Source organism: Mus musculus, chromosome 2 (genome assembly GCF_000001635.26).
Source record: "Mus musculus strain C57BL/6J chromosome 2, GRCm38.p6 C57BL/6J".
NCBI lineage: Eukaryota > Metazoa > Chordata > Mammalia > Rodentia > Muridae > Mus > Mus musculus.
In genome coordinates, this window is record NC_000068.7 from 126889872 (window position 1) to 126914017 (window position 24146).

The 24146-nt window shown below is 40.3% G+C and overlaps 1 protein-coding gene, 1 non-coding gene and 1 pseudogene across 9 annotated transcripts in view; 1 reads left to right on the plus strand and 2 right to left on the minus strand.

Moving 5' to 3' along the window:
* Positions 1-519: 519 nt before the first annotated feature.
* Sppl2a (signal peptide peptidase like 2A) overlaps positions 520-24146 on the minus strand; it is a 43401-nt gene continuing 19774 nt past the window's right edge. For 3 of the 8 annotated variants that reach the window (XM_011239735.3, XM_017319184.2, XM_017319182.2), the window contains 7 exons: positions 23661-23717; positions 23429-23482; positions 22772-22874; positions 18235-18309; positions 15039-15199; positions 4273-4415; positions 2429-4234 (listed from right to left, as the gene is read on the minus strand). In XM_011239735.3, the coding sequence (XP_011238037.1) occupies positions 4341-4415; positions 15039-15199; positions 18235-18309; positions 22772-22874; positions 23429-23482; positions 23661-23717 (525 nt within the window). In that variant the 3' untranslated portion in view covers positions 2429-4234; positions 4273-4340. Of the gene's footprint in view, positions 4416-15038; positions 15200-18234; positions 18310-22771; positions 22875-23428; positions 23483-23660; positions 23718-24146 lie in introns of all 8 variants that reach the window. The other 5 variants (XM_017319181.2, XM_017319180.2, XM_017319183.2 and 2 more) reach the window with 5 other exon arrangements.
* Positions 12379-12514, minus strand: Mir3473g (microRNA 3473g). The gene has a single exon (NR_106202.1). It is a non-coding gene; the product is annotated as a microRNA 3473g (primary transcript).
* On the plus strand, positions 20499-20928 carry Gm46761 (annotated as a pseudogene).

Below are 24146 nucleotides of genomic sequence, written 5' to 3' on the forward strand. Positions count from 1 at the left end.
TAGACCAGTAACTACTAAAAAAATCTTGCTGGGTGTGGTAGTGCAAGCCTGTCACCTCAGCAGTTCAGGGGCTGAGACCGGAGGATCTAGAGTTACAAACCAGCCCAGGTTCCATAGCAAGCTCCTGTCTCAAAAGGAGTCAAGTGCTACTAGGTATCAATAGAACTTTCTAGTAAGTATCACATTCAGGATCTGGGTTTTCGCCGGGCATTGGTGGCGCACGCCTTTAATCCCAGCACTCCGGAGGCAGAGGCAGGTGGATTTCTGAGTTTGAGGCCAGCCTGGTCTACAGAGTGAGTTCCAGGACAGCCAGGGCTATACAGAGAAACCCTGTCTCGAAAAACAAAACAAACAAAAAAAAACCCAGAATCTGGGTTTTCAAAGGTAAACTTGTCCATGGTGAATAACAGGAAAATCCCATGCTTTTCTGCTTTGGGTGTGCACAATACACGGATATGATCTAGTGTGTCATCCGTTCATTTTCAATGACTTTTTCCCATACAAAAGAATACAAATTCATTTTTTATTTTAAAATAAAATTTATTGAGCACACAGTAAATTCAATACACTGAAAGGTTTGTTGTTTTTGTTTTTCTTGTCAGAATTGGCACATCATGATGAAGAGAGCTTAACTTACAGCTAAATTAATACTCCAAAAATTTAAGTCTTAAATCATGTTCCATAAAAAGTCTAATAGTGTTATAAAAATATTAATTTACACTAACTTACATAGAAAAGTGTTAGAAAAAGAATCTCATATTCAAACCAATCATCTAAGAAGTAAAAATCCAATTATGCATTCTTAAAAAGTTACTAATTTGAGTACAATGTATTAGGGGGGAAAGTGGACAAAAAGCTACTGAATTTACACTCACTTGTCCTATGGGGGAAGTTGAAGGCCAACCAGATATATGGTAGGTATTTTTTATGTATATTTCAAAGGAATAGGAACGCTGTTTATAGTATTTGTAATGCCTAGTCAAACCCACCACGTGACGTGCTGAACTGATCAACCACTACATCCTTGAGTTGATCCAGTCTATTTTTCTTATTTACAGAAAACTACAAAGGCTGCTTTAACTAGTGTAGTCTACCCATCGGGAGTCCAACTGCCAGCTCTGAAAGTTCACTGACAGGAATCAAACCGGAGTTCTAGCGAATCAGTTTAACAGACTAGATATATTTTCATCCAATGTAAAATAATCCTGCTTTGACCTAGAGCCGAGACGGAGGAGCTGGACATACTGCTCAGAGGTGGGCGCAGCACTTGCTCAGTGTGTGCACAGCCCTGGATAAGCGCCCCATGACGGAAAAATCGCTTTAGAAATGTGGACATTGACAGAGCAAAGGAACTTAGAAAGCTCATTGGAGTTATTATAAAATGCCACTCTACCCAAACCTGTATGCACAGTAACTAAAATACATGAATGCCAGCAGCATATGGAAGGACAGATTTCCTTCAAAAGGGCATCGAATCACATTCTAGTATAAAGTGTAATTGCGAATTAAAGTCAGCCACAAGCTAGAAGAAAATAAAAATGCATTTATGATTAATATTTTCCCAGCACTCGGGAGGCAGAGGCAGGCAGATCTCTGCATTAGAAGCCCATCTGGTCTACAGAGTGAGCTCCAGGACAGCCAGGGCTACACAGAGAGACCTCTGTCTTGAAAAAAAACTAACAAACAAACAAAAAAAATCAGTGATTTCTATTTGATAAGCCACAAGTGTGGAACTTTCTAGCAAGTATTTTATTTTGTAGTAAATACTAATAAATACAATATATTTTGTTTTAAAAGCATGTTTAAGGGGAAAGAAATCCAACTTATCTACCTCTTAAAAAGTATTGGTGTTAGGTTAGCAAGAGAGGAAGAGATGACAAATTTTCAGAGACAAATTTTCAACTCTGGTATCTATTAGTTTTGATTTCCAAGACAAAGTATTTCTGTCTTTTATTTTCTCTATGGAGGTATTTTCAACTATGTTGCTAGGAGGGCTGTTTAAGTAAACATGAAATTGGCAGTGAGGGTAGAGAGACTCTAGGAAATTCTTTTGTTATTTATAGCTACTTAGTAAGTTGTTTCATTGGCAGTGCTGGGGAAGGCACTTTGAACATGGTAGGCAAGTACTCTAACACTGATACACTCCAGACCATATAGAAGACAATATGATGGCTGGGTAAAATAGAAAATGTTTCCAATAAGTTGGAATTCAGATTTGTAGATGTGTTCATGGTTTTCTGGAGCAAAAGTTTAGATTAGGAAATTAAGATATTAGCTACAAATTAATAAAACCAAATTATTTTGAGATATCATCTTATTTCAATGTGGTTTTAAAAAGAATAATTTTCTTTAATAGTCTCCATAAAATTGTAACTGTTGCTTTTGAATATCGCGACTTGAATGGGAATGCAGATGTTACTAAAACAGCTGTATTTTGGCAGGCATTTTATTGACAGTTGATGTGAAAGTACAGTTAGAATTGTAAATGGCACTTATCTCTTGCCAGATAGCTTTACTGTAAACAAAAGACCCCATCCGGTACCTAGAAGAACGAAGCAGTCCCGCTTCTTTGTCATCTACTCAGCAAAAGTTAACAATTAAACAAAAAAGCATTTAATGTGAACTTTAGTTCAAATATCAAAGGTCTAACCCATTTTTCAGTATGCCTGTTTTACTTTGAAGAAGCTGGCTTTGCCTTAACATGAACGACTGGACTGCTCACGTCTCCTGTGCAATGTTGATACAGAAACACAAAAGCCTGCGCTTCTGCGATGACTTGTCACCTGGTACTTTCTTAGAGAAATTTTAAAAAAACAAAACAAAACTTGAAGATAATTTCACCTCTAATTTCTAGAAAAACACCTGAGATTTTGCAAAGAATCAGACGGAAATATATCTGTGTGTATTTGTTTCTTTGTTTGTTTGTTTTGTTTTGTTTTGTTTTTGAGGCAGGGTTTCTCTGTGTAGCTCTGGCTGTCCTGGAACTCACTCTGTAGACCAGGCTGGCCCCAAACTCAGAAATCCGCCTGCCTCTGCCTCCCGAGTGCTGGGATCAAAGGCGTGCGCCACCACGCCCTGCAGAAGGAAATTTTTTTTTCAGGTTGCAAGCTAGCAAAGTGGTTAAATGAGTGGAGCACTCACTCATTTTAGAGGTGAGAAAAGAGATGGACTTCAGAACACTTGTGGTTACCAGACCTCACTTACACAAGAAGGACTGGAAAGCAGGGTGAAGATGATATAAGTATTGTCAGGATAGTCAAGACAAACAATAAGTTAAACATATACTATCTAGTCAGTTAAGAAAAACATTTAAAAGAAGAAATCTTACTTAATGGAATCAAATTTCAAAGATCAGAAAAAAACAAACTGAAGTTTAATACAGAAGTTTAATCTGTATCTTCAAGTAAACCATAGGAACTAGATAAGAACTAGATTCAGTTCTGGTGTCCTTCTAACAACTACTTCTATGTTTCCTTCGACCTAAAAAACAGTCTAGTAGCATGTGTACACAGATGAAAGAATTTAGGTTCTCAGGTTTAAAAAGGGTTACACGTTTTTAAAAGCTTAAACGACAAGGATGAAGAGATGGCTCAGCAGTTAGGAGCACTTGCTGCTCTTTCTGAGGACCTGGGTTTGATTCCCAGAACACAAAGGGCAGCTGACAACCATCTGTAACTCCAGTCCCAGGGAATCCAACACCCTCCTCTGGTCTCCATTGGCACCAGGCACCAGGTACCAGGCACAAATGTGGTGTACAGACAGATGCATACAGGCAAAACACCCATATACATGAACTGTCTTCTTGCAGTCTTAAGTATTTATTTCTGTAGAGGGGTTAAAAGTTACATAAATCTTTAATATACTCAGAAACTTGCTTTGACACTTACACATGATCTAACCTTAGCATTTGGAGAAATATTTCATTAAGAAAAGTACAAAGGAAGGTCAGGGTAGCTTTTTTTTTTCTTTTTTAGAAAAATATAATGTATATAATTCGTTTGGAAACTACACAAACGCTATGTTTTTAAGCTGACTGTGAAGGCACAATTTTAACATAATTAAAAGAAAATGCATTTTCACTATGTATGATGGGATTTTTACCAACTCATAAAAATATACAGATTTGCAAACATCGCTGTAAATGTTCCCAATTTTCAACTCAAACTTTGATTTAAAACTTGCTGGGCATAGTGTTGTCCAGCTATAGTCCTAACTAAACCTTTGGGAGACAGAGGCAGGACTGAACTCCAGTCCTGCCTCTGTCTCCAAGAGCAAAAAAGAAAAAAAGGCCAAAATGTATTTGTAGGAAATCAATAACACATCATTGTAAGTCCACGTAATTACTGTTGTACAATCTGCTCATCAGTCGTCACTGGATTTTCTTCATTTGTTGAATAGTCCAGGTGGTCCATCACCTAGGCAAAAAAAAAAAAAAAAGATATCAGAAAATGCAAACTGTAAAATGGCCTCCCAGTCTTCATTAATTTAGCAAAAGTATTCTGTTTTTGTATGATGTTTGTGTGTGTTTTGCATATGTGGATGTACATTTGAGGCTAGGTTCTCCGCACTTGTATGCGCATATGCATGGCTATCTTCCTTGGCTGTCTTCCACCCTAGTTTTTGAGACATGCTGTTGCTGAGACAGGAGCTTACCTGGAGCTTGCTAACCAAAGAGAATGTCGCAGGGATTTCCCAGACTGGGGTCACAGATCTACACCACTGAACTTAGCTTTCTTTCTTCTTTTACTTTTATTGTATTAAGACAGTCTGATTTATGTTGCCCTAGGTAGCCTGAGACTAACAGAGATCTACATGCTTCTGCCTCCAGAGTACTGGGATGAAAAGCGAGTCAAGCCTGAGCCCTTCCACATGGCTTTTAAGTGAACACTGAACATCTGAGCTCACACCTAATGCTTGTTCAGGAAGCACCATACCAATTGAGCTATCTCCCCTCCTCACCTCATCCCCCTTTTCCTTTTTATTGAAAATAGATTCTTTCTTCATACAATATATCCTGATTACAGTTTTCTCTCCCTCTACATTTCCCAGTTCCTCCCCACACCTCATGATTTAACTGAGCTACTCCTCAGCTGCCACCACCACACCTATTTTTAACTCTAACACTGCAGACACAGAGGCAGGCAAGTTGCTCTGAGTTCAAAGCCAGCCTTATCTAAATGGTTTGGGGCAGGACAGCCAGAGTTACACAGAGAGACCTTATCTCAGAACTAAAGTAAGAGGAACCTTGGGACTAGAGATGATGGTTCAGAGTTTGAAGAGCTCTCAGTTTGGTCCCCAACATGGGCTTTGGTGAGATCACAGCTGCCTGTAACTCTAGTCCTAGGAGGGGATCGCTTGCCTGATGCCACCAAACCTGTACTAATGTGCACATACACACATACATAAACGATTTAAAAATAATAAAAATAGGGGCTGGAGAGATAGCTCAGAGGTTAAGAGCACTGACTGCTCTTCCAGAGGTCCTGAGTTCAAATTCCAGAACTCACACGGTGGCTCACAGCCATCTGTAATGAGATCTGACGCCCTCTTCTGGTGTGTCTGAAGACATAGTGTACTCATATACATTAAATAAATAAATAAATCTTTAAAAAGTAATACTTAAAAAATAATTTAAAAATTCAAAAATAAACCTTAAAAAAAGAATGATGTTATAGAACCAAGCATTTCTTTTACAACACTGCGTAGGTCAATATCATCTTTAACTTTTCAGAAGGGACTTATGGCCCATATGAATGCATTTTCCAGTTCTCCCATTAATTTCTACTTCCCGGTGTGAATATTGTCCTTTGTAGCAGTTGGAATTCCATTTCAAAAGAAGACTGTATGAGGCAGTGTACACTTATGTTGGTGGAAAGCTAAAAATGGTTCCAGAAGTTAGTGTGAAAACACATGCTGGCTCAGCAACATTGTAACCTTATGAAGACAATGTAAGAATAACACATGAAACCCTCTTTAATTCCTCTGTCTCTAAGAGACAAAGAAGACAGCTCTCTATGAGTTCCAGACTAGCCTGGACTACACAGCAAGGTCAAGGCAAGCCAGGGCTACAGAGTGAATCTATCTCAAGACACACACAGCACTCACACAAACACACACTCACATATGCAGACATGCATGCATACGCATGTGTATACACACACACACACACACACACACACACACACACATGCATACACTCACATTCCTCTCAAAAGAAGCAAACAAGAACAACAAAACAACGAAAACCCCACCACTTAAGCAAGTCAAAATATGATACATAAAAGTTTGGAAATATTACATAACAAAAAATCCTAATAAAAATGTAAACCACAGAACACTTAAAACCCCTGAAAACAAATCAAAATGCATTTGTTTACAAAGTTTTAAAAACACATTATAAGTGAATTTTTTCCTTACTTCAATTCTACCCATATTCTATATATTTTTTTCAAAATATATTTGGGAATGAAGGAAATAGGAAGTGCTTAAATATTTAAAATATTTTTATCCTCGTCTTCAGATAAAACTGTGTTAAAATGGAAAAATGTAATATCTTTGTAAAGGTTGTCAAAGACTTTCAGACCAATACATGATTAGATTTCAGTATCAATATATATTTTCTCCTTTCTTTGTTATTGTGAATCAGAAGATGGAAAGTCCAGCAATACAAATGTCCCTATTTTTTTTTCCTAAATACGTTTGGGTTTTGTTTTTTAAGAAGAGATTGTTCCATATAGATTTCTGGACTTGCCAGACAGGGGTGCCTCTGAGTTGAGGCTTTCAGGTGACAGGTGCCTCAACCAATGGGGACACTTTCAGTAAAGCCCACCTGTCAGCAACCACAGTTATAAAGGCCCTGGTCATTTATTTGGTCCTTTATCTACCACAGATAACACCTAGGTTAAAGCAGTTAATAAACTGTTCATAACAGTTATAGGAGAAAAAAATTTAAAGGAATACTTAGCATGTGGGAGCCCTGAATTCCTTTTCTGACAACATAAAAATACACAATAAACTTCAAGGCACTTAAAAACAGACAAAAGCTGATCATGGCAGGTAGTATTAAGCATTCTACAACATGAGACATAGGGTGAAGCTGTGGAATATTTTAGTCACACTTAAAGTTATAGACATGGACATATAGATAAGTAGTTAGGGCCCGTTTTTCTGACAAAAGGCCAGAGGTGTGAGGAGACCCATGGTAGCATAGAAGGGACCATAGCGGGTGGGGTAGACACACTGCTTTCCTTCTCTGTGATCTTTGTACCCTGGCAACCGCCCTGAACAGTAAGAGCTATGTGCCCAGCGTTATAACAGGCTTCGGTTTTCCTAATTCTTAGGTATCACACTGGGCACTATAATCCCAGCCCTAAATATAGATATATTAATTAACCAGTCCTGGGAGTACCGGGCTATAATCCTGGCATGCAGGAAGTTGAGGCAGGGGGAATCTGAACCTCAGCCAGCCCGGACTATGCAGTGAGACACTCACCTGTGTCCCCAAAACAAAGCAAAACAAAACCAAAGCGAACAACAACAAGACAATTTCAAGGTCTACTAACTGAAAAGTTAGCGCTGCTACTCCCTAGTCTCCAAGCTTTCAGTAAACACACCACAGCGGTGCACAGAGCAGACTCGAGGGTCAAGAACGTAAAACTCAATACATCAACACAGCCCCAAAAAATTCACTGGCAGAATTGGTATTCCACATCTGTAAGCTGTCCTTTGAAGGGATCAGCTAACCAGGCAGCTGAAGCTCCGCTTGCTTGGAGCTGATTGCCGAAAGCTGTCTAATAAACCAACCCGAGTAACAAGTTCTCGGTCCTCAGTCAGTTTAAGTAGCTTTGAACCCCAACTCGTGACTCAAAGCTTGTGACTTCTAAAAATAATTACAAGTACTAGTGACATTAGCACACACTGTTCACTGGATGCCAACAAGCTGAGCGCCTGCTACCCATTAGAGTAAACAGCCCGTTCAAGCGACTGCATGAACCTCACTGCATTGGATTTACTAGTAGAAACACAAAATACCACTCTCCCCAAACCGTTACGCTCTCTAGGGGAAAAAAGTCATTGATTAACTCTACATTAATTAGAACTCTGGCTTCAGGTAAAGTCAAATAAGTGGAACTGAGTACTGTAGCTTTAGAAGTATCCAGAAAACTGGCTGGCCTTGAAGCTACACAAAAGAATCCGTAACTAATTTTTCTAAAATGATATTATTTTAATGCAATTGTAGAAAAATCCATCTTCTATTCGTGAGAAATTTACAGAGGGGGTGAAAGATTCCAAGGCAAGTATTATAGCACTTACGTGATGACGACTGAACCTAATGCAATCATGCCACCACTGCCATTAAAAAGGGCACAGCTGGATGTACAGAGCTTGCTTGGCATGTGTGAGGCCCCAGGTTCAATCCCGGGACACCTGCTCCCACCACGCCCTGGAGCAAGTCTCCAGTGGAAAGTTCTACACTACAAGTTAAGATTCTCTTATCCAAAATACTTGGGACTGAAAGTGTTTCAGATTTTGAAATTTTTGGTATGTTTGCCTATTCATAAAGAGATATTTTGAGGATAGAATGGATCCAAACATGAAATTAACTTATATTTCGCATACAGCTTATACCCAGAGCCAAAGTTCATGATGTCAGAGGAAAGTACGGCAGCAGGGACACCCGAGCGCTCACAGCTGAGCCACAGGAAGGAGGCAGAAGAAGAGCTAACTGGGAATGGGCCCCACCAGAGCCTGCCACCAATGACACCCACCCCAGCAAAGCCACACCTCCTAGTCCTTCCCAAACAGTTCAACCAATTGTCAGGCAAGCATTTAAGCATGCTGACCTATGAGGGCCATTCGCATTCAAATCACCATACCTCTGAATCTCAGATCTTAGAGCATTTTGAATTTTGGATTAGAGATGTTTTAACTTCTATCACTATCCTTGTACTCAAAACAGATATCTGACATTACAATGAATCAAATTATTAGTATTATTAATAGATTCTGTTTTATTTTACTTCCTTTATGTTTATTTCAAAACGACTAAAAAATGCTGGAACATAGAAAAATAACTATGTATAAAGATTATAGAGAAAGTAGGTCTATTTTGTGTTTTAAAAGTTAATAGTGATAGGGTGGTGGTGGCACATGCCTTTGATCCCAGCACTCGGGAGGCAGAGGCAGGTAGTTCTCTTGAGTTCCAGGACAGTCAGAGCTATACAGAAAAACCCTGTCTCAAAAACCAAAACGAACAAAAGTTAATAATGTATGATAGTTACAATAATTTTATGAGGGGTACTGAAACACACACACACACAAAATTCAAAGTTTTAAAATGAAAATCAGGAAAAAAGGAAAGAAAGAAAGAAAGAAAGAAAGAAAGAAAGAAAGAAAGAAAGAAAGAAAGTCAGTCAGTCAGTCTAGATAGTGAAATGAAAAAATACAAACCAACAAAACAAAGTTTTAAAGCTCCCAGCTCCTTCAAATAGTAACAAATGTATTTGAAGATAATGGTATGCTGATACTGTTTTAAGAAACTGGCATATACTAACATATTCAAGGGTTAACAGATTAAATGCAGTCCTCGGAAATAAGTTATTACCCTATTTCATACTGGAAGAAACTGAGGCACCAAGAGAAAGGTAAACTTTCCAAGGTCAGAGCTAGAATGACTAAATCAGTTTTTAGATTTACCCTACCCCTAGACTCCTGGTCCTTACTAGGTGTTATTCTGTATTCTGAAAGTCTTTGTGGAATAAAATAATGATGCCACCTTACACAAACAAGAAGTAGCCTTTGTTTTTAGATACTTTAAAATGTATTTTCCTACAATTAATTGTTCTATTTAGCTGCTGTGCCACTTAGGAAAGTCCCTTACAATGGTTTTAATGAGTACTTTGACATAATCTACAATAAGCCAGGAAAGGGGCCTGATGAGAGATTATCTAGAACAGGTTGTCCAGTGATCATATCTGTGAAGGGTGATCTTGACTAGAGAGAAGACCCACCCACTTTGGGTGTCACCATTCCCTAGGCAGGAGACCCTATACTGAATGAATGAAGAATGCCAATTGAGCACTGGCTCATATGTGTATTCATTTTCTCTTTTGTTCGTGACTGTCAAGGTGACTAACTGCTTCAAGTTTCTGCTGCCTTGACTCCCTGCATGATGGGCTATAACCTGGAATTGTGAGCCAAAATAGGCCATTTTTCTCCTAAGCTAATTTTGTCTGGGTTATTTCATTACACCAATAGGAAACAAAACTGAACCCCTGAAGCCTGCCATTGGGACTATTTCTGTTCTGTGTTCTGTGTCTAGCTGCTGTCAAACGAATACATATGTATACATATACATATACATATACATATACATATACATATACATATACATATACATATACATATACATACATACATACATACATACATATATATATATATAAGATTTATTTATTTATGTAAGTACACTGTAGCTGTCTTCAGACACACCAGAAGAGGGCATCAGATCTCATTACCGATGGTTGAGAGCAACAATGTGGTTGCTGGGAATTGAACTCAGGACCTCTGGAAGAGCAGTCCGTGCTCTTAACCGCTGAACAATCTCTCCAACCCAGAAACATATATTTTTAAATACCTTAATTATTAAGAATGAAACTTGGAGGTGAGAGACTCTCAGGACTCAAAGGGAGGGACCTTTGATGAAATGCCCAACAGTAGAGAAAGGGAACTTATAGAGCCCACCTCCAGCAGGAAGATAGGACATCAAGTGAGGGATGGGGTTGCCATCCCACAGTCACACCTCTGACCCATAATTGTTTCTGTCTGACAGAATTACAGGAATGGAAATGGAGGGGAGCCTGAGGATAAGGTCCAGTGACAGGTCCAAAGGGGGATCCAGATCAAGGGGAGGTCCCAAGGCCTGACACTATTACTGAGGCTATGGAGAGCTCAAAAAAAGGGATCTATCATGACTGACCTCCGAAAGACACAACAAGCAGCTGAAAGAGTTGGATGCAGTTATTTGCACCCAACCAAAGGACAGAAGCAGCTGACCCCTGTTGTTGAATTGGGGAAGGCAGAAAGAAGCTGAAGAGAAGGGCGATCATGTAGGAGGAGCAGCAGTCGCAATTAATGTGGACCCCAGAGATCTCTCAAACACTGGACCACCAAACAGACAGCATACACCAGATGCTATGAGGCCCCCAACACACAGACAGTAGAGGACTTCCAGGTCTATGTTCATTCAGAGATGATGCACCTAACACTCAAGAGACTGAAGGCCCCAGGGAATTTAGAGGTCAAGTGCGGTAGGGGGTGGGGGCATCCACATGGAGACAGGGTGGGGTGGAAAGGAGGTATGAGATGTGGAGCAGTTGGAGGGTGGATGGGGAGGGGCAGAGAATGAAATATGGAGTGTAAAAAATGAATTACAAATAAAATTAAATTTAAAAAAAAGATTATACCGGGAGGTGGTGGCGCACACCTTTAATTCCAGCACTTGGGAGGCAGAGGCAGGTGGATTTCTAAGTTCGAGGTCAGCCTGGTCTACAAAGTGAGTTCCAGGACAGCCAGGGCTACACAGAGAAACCCTGCCTCGAAAAACAAACAAACAAACAAACAAACAAACAAACAAACAAATGATTATTCTAGCCACTTGGGTGGCCCAAGGTAGAACATATGCTCATGACAAATATGAATACTCACTGGTGGAACTCCTTCCATATCCTCCCACCATCCTTCCATATCCTCCCACCATCCCCTCTCTCAATAAACATAGAAAGGGAAAAGAAGAAAATGCTAGAATAACTAGAGAAACATTAAAAAGAGTAGACCTCCAAAGAAATGAATGCTTTTAGGTATATAGTAACTCTCAATCAATCAACTATTGCCAGTGTGGGGAAGCAAAGAAAGACCTGGAAGCTACACATAAAGGGCTCAAGGTGGCTGTCCCTCCCCAAAGAGTGGCAGAAAGGTAGGGCAGTTAAAAGGGACCTTCACTCCCACCTGAGACACTCATTTCTCTTTTTAAAGATATTTATTTCTTTTCATGTGCATGAGTGTTTTACCTGCACATCTGTCTTTATGCTGGATCTCTGGAACTGGATTGTAAGACCCCTTGTGGGTGCTGGGAACAGAATTCAGGTCCTCTGTAAAAACAGCAAGTGTTCCCAACCACAAGCCATCTCTCTAGCCCCTGTATTATTATTAACTATTGTTGTTGTTGTTATTGTTTTACCATTTATTCTATTCTATCTAATAACGTATCTCTCTGTGGAGATGTGCGTGGAGTGCGGGAAGCCTCCACAGTATGTAGGAACCCCTGGCACTAGAGTTCCTGGCAGATGTGAGCTGCTTGGATGTCAGTGCTGGGAACTGAACTGTGGTCCTTTAGAAGAGCAATACACACTGCAAACCCTCTCCCCAGCCTCACTTTTGTACTTCTTGTCTAACAAATACAAATATGAAGGTTGGAGAGATGGCTCGGTGGTGAGCACTTGCTCCACTTGCAGAGGATCAGAGTTTGGTTCCTAGTATGAACCTGTAACTCCTCCTTCAAGGAACCTGCTAGTTTCTGTAGGCAACTCCCCACTGAGCATAAATACATTTTAAAATGTTTTAATTAAAAACACAAATACGAGCTGAACTGAGGAATGGTGCCAGACTCTGATAATCCCAGCATGCAGTAGGGTAAGGCAGGAGGAATGCTGAAAGCCCAAGGCTATCAGGGACTACATCTGAGCTCAATACAGCCCACACTACAGGGAGAGAGAGGCCCTGTCTCAAGAGTCAAAACCTAGACACAAACCAACTAAGAAACAAAAATATATTACTATGTAATTAAAACAAACATAAAAAAATGACTGTAGTTAAAACAGTCAACAGATGTTTAGAACATTAATTGCCAATAACATTAACATATTCACTAAGTAGAAGAAAGGCCAGATGTGTCATAGTGAACATCTCTTCTGATAGTTTTACCATTTCCCAGAAAATCCTGTAAGAATAAATGTCTGGGTAAAAATAAATGATAAAGAATGGCAGCATGGGGCTGGAGAAATGGCTCAGTGGTTAAGAGCACTGACTGCTCTTCCAAAGGTCCTGAGTTCAAATCCCAGCAAACACATGGTGGCTCACAACCATTCATAATGATAGCTGACGCCCTCTTCTGGTGTGTTTGAAGACAGCAACAGTGTACTTATTTATTATGATAAATAAATCTTTAGGCTGGAGCAAGCGGCGCCAATCTGAGTGAGCAACCTTCATTCCAAGCAACTACATGATGGCTCACAACCATCAGTACACTTTATTGTTATGACTCTGTCTACATTTCCTAGTAACTGTCACAAAGTTGCAGGAGTTTTGCTTCTAACTTGTTCATCCTATAGAGTCAATATCTGAAGTCATACTTACCTCATGTTCAATAAGTAGCCATTAAATGCAGAAATATAAAATTATTAAAGAGGATAAAAAGCCACTTTTCAGATAAGATACTCAAAAGTTAGTAGTAGTTTAGGACACATTTTCATCTCATTAGTTGATTGAAATAGGGTCTCTAATTTGCTATGTTTGAGGTTAGCCTTGAACTCCCATCCTCCAGCCCCCACCTCCCAAGAGTTGTGACTGGAAATGTGGGACACTATGATACCCTTTTATTTAAATTAAAAAGAAAAATCTAGAGGGCTGGAGAGATGGCTCAGTGGTTAAGAGTGCTGACTGCTCTTCCAGAGGTCCTGAGTTTAATTCCCAGCAACCACATGGTGGCTCACAACCATCTGTAATGGGATTTGATGCTCTCTTCTGGAGTGTCTGAAGACAGCTACAGTGTACTCATATAAATAAAAAATAAATAAATCTTTAAAAAAAAAAGAAAAGAAAAAGGAAAAATCTAAGCCAAGTGGTTGTGGCTAGAGCACACACCTTTAATCCTAGCATTTGATAGGCAGAGGAAAGTGGATCTCTGAGTTCAAAGCTAGTCTGGTCTATAGAGTGAGTTCCAAGATAGCCAGAGATACACAGAGAAACCATGTCTCAGAAAACAAAAAATAAAAAAATAAAAATCTAAACTTGCCTACCATATGGGAGCTTTAGGTTTGACCTCCAGCAAAAAGGGGGAAAAAAACCAACATAGGTGCCATCTCCATAGAAAAATTATCAGCTATTTTAACATTAATAGTTTAGTGAAGGACCCTGTGGCCATAAATACCTTTGTATAGAATTAATGTGGGCTCATGCAATAGCACTGATAAGTAGTCAAAGTAGGTATTACTATTATTTTATTTAAGTCGCAAAAGGAAATTATAATATTTACCAGAAAGAATTCCAGTTATAAAAGCCTGTGACATAATGTTGGCTGTCTCTTCTTAAACACTACAGAAGATGCTGTGAGCCATCTGAACTGCTTCTCTGGTAAGAAGGTCTGCAGCCACTTCCTCCAAGCTGATGACTGTTGAGGTAACTACTGACATGTGTGGGGGCAGATGGAGGGGGCAGGTCATTCTACTAGCACAAATCGGAAATAATGCTTGACAGACTGCCTCTGGGAAGGGCGGGGTCAGTGTATCGGCCTGAATTGAGCAGGCAAGGGTTTCTCAACTCTCTTCAATTTCAATGCAAAACATTGAGAGAGAGAGAGAGAGAGAGAGAGAGAGAGAGAGAGAGAGGGAGAAGAGGAAGAGGAAGAGGAAGAGGAAGAGGAAGAGGAAGAGGAAGAGGAAGAGGAAGAGGAAGAGGAAGAGAAGAGAGAAGAGTTTTTACCTCTGCTAAAAATAACTCAAACAACATATTCTGAAACTATGAATTTGTTATATGAATTTCAAAGCTCAACCTTGATATTGAAGTTAGTTTGGTACATTCAAATGCTGGATCGAACATGTATGTTACTACAAACTTATAAACTTTTTGTTTAGTTTGGTTTGGTTTTTGTTTTTTCTAGACAGGGTTTCTGTGAACTCAGGGCACTCTGGGGTAATGCTAAGTTCCTGACACAGAGTTGCTGGGACATAACAGCAGATGAATCGTAAAGAACAAACACATACCTGATAGCTGCTGCCTTTCCAGAACTTTTTCATTTCCTTACGACTCCAAGCAACGACTGAGACAGTAATAAGTGTACAAGGTACCAAGTAGAGGAGAGCAGGCTGCCCTGTTTTCATCACCATCAGGACAACAAAGGTAATGATCATGCCAACAGCATAGGCTGTAGGGAAACAGAGCGCAGGTCAGTTTTACATGCTTCCAGGAATGGGCTTTCCTTCCCCACTAAAATACTCGTTTTCAAGTATTTCTGAAGACATCTTTATATAAGACTTAGTTTTAAAATTATGTGTTTGTATGTGTGTGGATTTGTGACTGTGGGCACAGGCTCCTGAGGTTAGAGGTGTCAGATGCCCTAGGACGGGGGCTGGGCTTTTATGATTGCCTGGGACTTCAGCTCCAATGCGGTCTGATGCCCCTGCCTCTTCAGGAACCTGGGCTTACCTGAATGTGCAAACCCACACAGAGGCACACACAGAAGCATAACGAAAAATAAACCAAATCTTAAGTTTAACCTAATACATAATACAGACGACCTTAACTATTACATATCAAATATCATTTGGATGTTTCCTACTGATCTGGAATATTGTATGAATGTAGGATCTCAGGCAATTTAGTCTAGCTACATAAAATGTGGAAGATCAGGGAGGTTGAGTGAGCTTCCCAAAGTTACACAGCAGAACTGACAAGCACCTCAGCACTGCCTTTTGACTGAGTGTTCTCGACTCGTGCTGGCTGGTACTGGGTGGTGTTACTGCCTTAGAGGATGCTGTACTCAACAATTCAAGCTTCTTTCTCTTCTCTGTATGGAGTCTGTTTCCCCTCCCTTCTCTCCCTCCTCTTCTCCTCTTTCTCCCCTTACTTCTCTCATGCTCTCTGCACACCCTCCTCTTCCCTCTCTTAGCTTTCTTTCATGCTGTCAGGGGGGGCATTTCTAGTGACATTGTTCCCTGACACCACAACACAGATATTTAACTATATGGACTAGAAAGCCTTCAGGAAGATCTTTGGCTGTGGTGCAGGCCATTTGTCTAAGCACTCAGAGCTTTGAATATTGAAATATCTACGCAGAATATTCAGAGATATCAGAGCGTTTTCTTTTAAATTTCCTATTATTAACACTTCAATAACAGAAACAGAAGTAATGACTGCCTGCTATACCAGATAAGTAACAAAACATTAATTCATTTACATAAATTCATGGTTATCTGTACACAATGCTAAAAAATCAAGTAATAAACATTTACTACTTGTGTTCTGGGCATTTAATAAAATTATAAAACTATATATAAAAACCTCAACTTGTTTTTTGAGACAAGGTCTCACTATGTAGCACAGGCTATCCTAGAACTTGCTATGTAGAGTAGGCTAGCTATGTAGACCAGGCTGGCCTCAAACTCAGAGAGATCTGCTTGCCTCTGAATGCTAGAATTAAAGGTGAGCTCCAACACACCCAATAGAACCTCAACTTTTAATTTAAAGCCTCTAAGATCTTGTGATATAAAGTATGGCTACCCCATTTATTTATTTTTGTTTCTGAGTCGGGGCTTCATGAAATGCAAGGCCTTGAACTTGATACACAGCCAAGAATAACCTTGAACTTCTCATCTTCCAGAGTCCTGGAATTACAAGTGCATACCCATCAATCCTGATTTTAATTATCTCTTTTTCTTGCAGTACCATGGGGTGAGGCCAGTGGGGTGGGATGTGTGTCTAAGACAGTGTTTCTCCGTGTAGCCCTGGCTGTCCTGGAACTCTGTAGATCTGATGGTCTCAAACTCACAGATCGACTTTGCTCTGCTTCTGAGTGCTGGGCTTAAAGGTATGTGCCATGCTTGGATGTATTTTTATTATTTTATGTGTATGAGTGTTTTGCTTACATGTAGGTCTGTGCACCAAGTGCATGCCTGGGACCCTAAGAGATCAGAAAAGGTTGTTAAATTCCCTGGGACGGAACTTACAGACAGTTTTGAGCCACCACATAGAAACTGGGATTTGAACCTGGATTCTCTACAAGAGAAATATACCCTCTTAACTGCAGTGCCAGCTCTCCAGCCTAACATTTCACTATTTAAAATCAGAAAATAGTTGGGTGGTGGTAACGAATGTCTCTAATCCTGGCACTGGCGGCAGAGGCGGGCAGATCTCTGGGGCTGAGGTCAGCCCCTTCTAGACTGAGTTCCAGGATGCTGGGACTACACAGAGAAACCCTGTCTCTAAAAAACAAAAACCAACCAAACCAAAGACCTCAAAGATGGTTTTAGGTCAGGTGTGGTGGCCCACACCTTTAATCAGAGCACTTGAGAGTCAGAGGCAGGTGGAGCACAGCCTGGTCTCCAGCCAAAACGATACAAAGAAACCTGACTTGAAAAGCAAACAAACCAAAATAATTTGACTATCCCTTACAGGTTATTTGAATGAACTTTGGTTTACATAAAAAAGTAGTCTACTAACTTTTACTAATTTGCTGTTTAGTTTATCTCCATATGTTTAAAAAGAATGCTTCTTACCCCCTCACCAAAACTGAGCTCTTAAGACCAATGCTTGCTTGCACTGTCAGTAACTATTTTGGGAGACATTTGTGTGAACCTTTGACATTTACTATTTATTTTCTATCTGTATTTATGTATTTATTTATTTAGTCAGGGTCTCATGTACTCAAGGAGGGTCTCAGACTCCTGTAGTTGAGGAGTCTTTTTTTTTTCTTAAATGGGTACACTGTATCTGTCTTAAGACAAACCTTAAGAGGATATTGGATGCCATTACAGATGGTTGTGAGCCACCATGTGGTTGCTGGGATTTGAACTCAGGACCTCTGGAAGAGCTGTCAGTGCTCTTAATCGCTGAGCCATCTCTCCAGCCCCAGCTGAGGAGTCTTTAACTCCTAGTCCTCCTGCCCTGTCTCCCACATGTTGGGATCACAGGTACACATCATCACACTAGTGTATGTGGATCTGGGCATCAAGCCTTAGAGCTATGTATGCTGGCCAAGCACCCCACTAACCAAGCTATGAGCCAGCCTGACATAAGGTCACATTTAAATACTTCTTATAGCTTTATGCCTAGGGCTAAGCACAAGATCTTCTATAATACTTCATGTGGAAGTCCTGCAAATGAAACAGACTACTACTTTTAGCCCTTTGGCTTTTTCTCCAGACAATATAGCACAACATAATAAAAAGAAACAAACTTTACCAATTGTGGATGAAATATAGTATATAGAAGAACCAGTCTGAACATCGAATCTTCTACAATATGCAATCAACAGGCCTAAAAGAAAACCCACATTATTTTCTTAAAATAACAACAACAGTACAGATTCAACTGTTAGAATGAGCAACAATACAGGTTGTTGAATTTCACGTTATTTTTTTCATTATGAGAGCATTTAAGTATCTTAAATTTAAAATGAACTTTCATATGTCAATTTTTAAACATGTGATACTTGAAACATTTCCCACAGGCCAAGCACCAGCAGCTGAAGAACGTGCACTTTATTAGCTGCTCAGGGTTCCATGTTAAAGAGAAAATATCTTTATGTTTCATTAAAATATATATATTGACTAGACAAATGGAATTACATGAACCCTTTCACACAGCAAAGGAAGCAATCAGTACAAGAGATGCCTCTACAATGCGAGTATCTGCAGAACACATCTAACAAAGGCTGGCACCTAACACATGCGAGGATCCCAAACAAGCCAACAGTAAGAAAAACATAACCCAGGGAGAAAATGGGCAAAGGACTCATCAGCACTTCTTGGGTCTGCCTAAGTGATTGAGAACAAACAAAAAATTAAAAACAAACCAGGCCCAGTGACATTAGCTTGTAATTCAAGGATTCTGGAGACTGAGACAGCCTGGGCTACATATCAAGGAAGCCTTAAACAAACAAACAAACAAACAAACCTAAGATATGATCAGCAGTTCCAGTACTGAGCATATAACCAAAGGAAATTAAATTAATATGGTAAAGAAACATGTTTGATATTCAGAACAGCCAAGATATAAAACCAATCTCAGTACTTACTAATGAATGAATGAATGAATAAACAAAATGTAGTATGTATGCAAAACCAAATAATATTCATCTGGAGCCGGGCGTGGTGGCGCACGCCTTTGATCCCAGCACTTGGGAGTCAGAGGCAGGCGGATTTCTGAGTTCGAGGACAGCCTGGTCTACAAAGTGAGTTCCAGGACAGCCAGGGCTACACAGAGAAGCCCTGTCTTGAACAAACCAAAAACCAAAAACAAAAAAAAAAACAAACAAAACAAAACAAAACAAAAAAAAAACTAAAAAGGAAACCAGGCTACAGGGATGAAGCTTGCCACAGGTATTGTCCTGAGCTTGGATTCCCAGCACCCACATGTGATGGCATCTATGATCTCAGTGCTAAGGGGAAGGAGACAGGTGGACTTTAACGGCTGCCCAACCTACTTGAATCAGCAAGCTCCATATTCAGTGAGGATCCTATCTCAAAAAATAATGTTGAGCTGGACACTGGGCACATGGCTCAGTAGTTAAGAGCACTGGCTACTTTTCTAGGGGACCCAGTTTACCAGCACCCACTTGGTGGCTCACAACCATCTGCAACTCCAATTCCAAGGATCCCGTGTTCTCTACTGGCTTCCAAAGGCACAGCATGCACTTGGAATACAGAGACACAGGTAGGCAAAACATCCATAAACACAATAAAGAAATAAAGTAAATGAATAATATTTTATAGAGCCAGATATGGTGTGGTACACAACTCTATTCTCAGCACTCAGGAGATTGAGGCAGAAGAATCTCTGTGAGTTCAAAGCCAGCCTGGCCCTACATAGTACGTTCCCCCAATACCTAGGGCTATGTAGAAAGACACTGTCTCAAAAAAAAAAAAAAAGAAAGAAAGAAAAGAAAAGAAAAGAAAAGAAAAGAAAAGAAAAGAAAGGAAAAGAAAAGAGAGAAAGAAGAGAAGAGAAGGAAGAAACAAAGAAAGAAACAAAGAATAAATAAGGTAGACAGAGAGGGACATCAGTCTCCATGCACACCAACACATGCACATGTACACGGCGGGGGAGGGGGGTGGGGGGGGAAGAGAGAGAAAGAGAGAAGAGAAGAGAAGAGAAGAGAAGAGAAGAGAAGAGAAGAGAAGAGAAGAGAAGAGAAGAGAAGAGAAGAGAGATTGGGGGACGTAAAGGAGTGACAGTAGTGGGGAGAGAGAAGAGCAGACAGGATAGAAATTCTGTCATCTGTGGTGACAGCATTGTGATCAATCTAGAGGACACTCTGTTAAGCAAGAAGCAGCCATAGAAAAGCAAACATTGTATTATCTCACTTATAAATAAAACTTCAAAGACAACTCATGGAAGCAGAGTGAAACAGTGGGACTGGGGAATATTTAGGGAAGGAAATACTGATCAAAGGACACAAAGTTCACTCAGACAGAAATAAGTTCCAGAGACTCATTAAATAGCACATGAGCCCTTTCCGCCATCTTGGCGCCTGTTGGGGCCTGCTGGGAACAGGACTTCTAACAGCAAGTCTGTCTGGAAGGCTGTGGTGCAAGGCCATTTTTGCTGGCTACAAGCGAGGTCCCCGTGACCAAAGAGAGCACACAGCTCTTCTTAAAATTGAAGGCGTTTATGCCCAAGATGAAACGGTGTTCTACTTAGGCAGGAGATGTGCTTATGCGCACAAAGGAAAAAAACAATACAGTGACTCCTGGAGGCGAACCAAACACAACCAGAGTGATCTGGGGAAAGGTAACTCGGGCCCACGGAAACAGCGGTATGGTTCGAGCCAAATTCCGAAGCCACCTTCCTGTAAAGGCCATTGGACACAGAATCCGTGTGATGCTGTACCCATCCCGGATTTAAACTAATGGAGAGTAAATAAATAAAAGTAAATTTGTAAAAAAAAAAAAAAAGCACATGAATGGCAGTTATGAGCAATATATTAGACTGGAAACCTGCTGAGTGGATTTCAAGTGTTCTTGACAAAAAAAGGTGAGGTAGCCTCTGTCAATCAGCTTGTTATTCCATACTCTATACATACTTCAAAAATATGTTGTATATCAAAAATACCCAGTTTTTCAATTTATATAAGCAAGCAAATACATAAGAATTTAAAAATACATTGATAATACATCATGAAAAGTAACTTTAAATGATGTTCAGAATAATGACTGAAGTTTTAATACAAAGAATTGTATTTTAAAAACATTTATTTCTCAGCACTCGGGAGGCAGAGGCAGGTGGATTTCTGAGTTCAAGGCCAGCCTGGTCTACAGAGTGAGTTCCAGGACAGCCAGGGCTATAAAGAGAAACCCTGTCTCGAAAAACCAAAAAAACAAAACAAAACATTTATTTATTTCACAAGTTTGAACATTGATTGTGCCTGTCTGTATGTCCATGTATGTATGTGCACCATGGTGTGCCTGGTGCCTGTCAAAAGAGGCATCAAATCCTCTAAAATTGAATTTGCAGAGTTTGGGTCACTGGGTGAGTGCCAGGAATTGAACCTGAGACCTCTGCGAGAGCAAGTCTGCTGAGTCATCTCTCCAGCCCCAATAGTAAGAATTTTAAAATAAAATACAAGCTCTCACTGATATATGCAAATATGCAAGCAAAAAATTTTTTTCTCAATATCTATTTTTAGAAGAAATTTGTTGAACATCACCAAAGAAGAAATCTCAAGTTGTATGTATTAAGTATTTCTAGATGTGTATCTCCAGTGTTTAACCAGGTAAGTCCCTTTCATCCTCCCTTCCACAATTCCTCCATATCTAGCCTGGGTCTCACATCCAGCGTCATAGCCTAGGCTGGTCCCCCTCCATATCTAGCCTGGGTCTCACATCCAGCGTCATAGCTACGCTGGTCCCCCTCCATATCTAGCCTGGGTCTCACATCCAGCGTCATAGCCTAGGCTGGTCCCCCTCCATATCTAGCCTGGGTCTCACATCCAGCGTCATAGCTACGCTGGTCCCCCTCCATATCTAGCCTGGGTCTCACATCCAGCGTCATAGCCTAGGCTGGTCCCCCTCCATATCTAGCCTGGGTCTCACATCCAGCGTGATAGCTACGCTGGTCCCCCTCCATATCTAGCCTGGGTCTCACATCCAGCGTCATAGCCTAGGCTGGTCCCCCTCCATATCTAGCCTGGGTCTCACATCCAGCGTCATAGCCTACGCTGGTCCCCCTCCATATCTAGCCTGGGTCTCACATCCAGCGTCATAGCCTACGCTGGTCCCCCTCCATATCTAGCCTGGGTCTCACATCCAGCGTCATAGCCTACGCTGGTCCCCCTGACTGTGCTTCTCAAAACCTCTAGGCCTCCAACAGGTGCCTGTCTGCCCCCACCCTACAGACCACTGTGACTGGCTTCCCACTGGATTGTCTTTTATTATAAAGCCATGTAAGCTGAGGTTCTCTTCCTTTTCTCCTTCAATCCTATCTTGATGACATCCCTAAAGCACTCCCTAAAATAAAACAAACATGCTCTTCTAGATGAGGATAAATGGATCCTTGTTGTTCCAAGACATCTTTAAGCAGCAGACATTTTACCTTGGCTGTCCTGAAGGCTGATTTCTCTTTTACCCTTCACAGTGCATTTTTTTTTTTAAACCTTTGTCATTAATCCTAGTTCTAATGGCAGCCAAAGATATGGAGCCTTGTAACTTTTATCAGATATTGTAAATATCATCCTTAAAACCATAAGTATAGTTTTGCTAAAATTATTATATTCACTCACCTGGTACAATGATATCTCCGAAACCCAATACTGAAACAGGCACGGAGCATACACTCATGACTGAGTAACCCATCAGTTTTGGCACCCTGATAACTACTGGCAACTGTAAGAAAGAAAAACAGAGACAAGGGGGAGGGCGGGAGGGAGAAGGAAAGAGGAGGGAGGGAGGGAGGGAGGGAGAGAGAGAGAGAGAGAGAGAGAGAGAGAGAGAAAGAGAGAGAGAGAGAGAGAGAGAGAATGAACCAGTAAGTCTCTTCCCAATCTCTCTTTTAGGAAGAGAAACACTGACACTGTAGTAATCGTTTTGATGCTTTTTAAACTATTTGAAAAAATTGAACTTAAGATGACATAAACAAACATACACATACATAATACATACATAGACTCTGATTGTACAAAAAATTTGAAGGAATAAGACATGTAGTTTTAGGAAATTATATCCGACACATGGAGGGTGAACGGTATGACTATACTTCCCCCCACAGCTAACCTTTACATTTTTATTTTCTTTTTACCAAGAACAGGACTCGGACCTTGACAAGTTTTGTTGTGTTGTTTTGTTTTGGTCAGCCTACATTTTTTCCCACCCAAGGAAGAGCCTCCTCATAGAGGGTATGATTTAAAGTCCAATGAACTTATCTGAAATACAATCCTTACTTTCTCATGGGGAGCTGTGTGCAGAGCAGTGGCTTCCACAAAGTTTCCATCATTCTAGGATGAAACCCAAGTCAATAGGTATTTAATAATTTAGAATAACTAAGAAAATGGCTATATCTGTGAGAAAGAAGTTTGGTAACACCTTAGCATGCACCCATGACCAATGAGTTACAGGAGGAAACAGACAGGCAGGCAATAACCGGGTGAGCGCTGCCGTTCACACCATCCCCACCTTTTCAGCATTCTCGAAAGGCCCAGCAGCAAGTTCCACCATGATGCTCTCACCATTCTAAAGGGAGGAAGAGATGTGGTTCAGTCATCTAAAGAGAATAACCTGCCACAATGCAAGGATGACTGACAGCCCACGGCCTACTGCACATGGTACTGAACATGGGCTATCACCTGCCTCTTCCTCAGCCTCTATAAACAGCAGATATTGAATCTGAAACAAAATCCAGATAGCACACCACTTCACTTCACTGGAGTTCAGTAATTATCAAATCGGCATATACACAGACTATTCAAGTATACTGACAGCCAACATGTTAATAAGTTATGAACTTTCAGTATTTTATTTTATTTTTTTACTATCTATGTGGTTCTTAGACATTTTCGGCATCCGGAAAAAAAAAAAAAGATACTAAAATCCTTTAAATTTAGCTCTCTACCAAATATAAGTAACCTTATTTGAATAAAAATGTGTTTGACCTATTGGTAT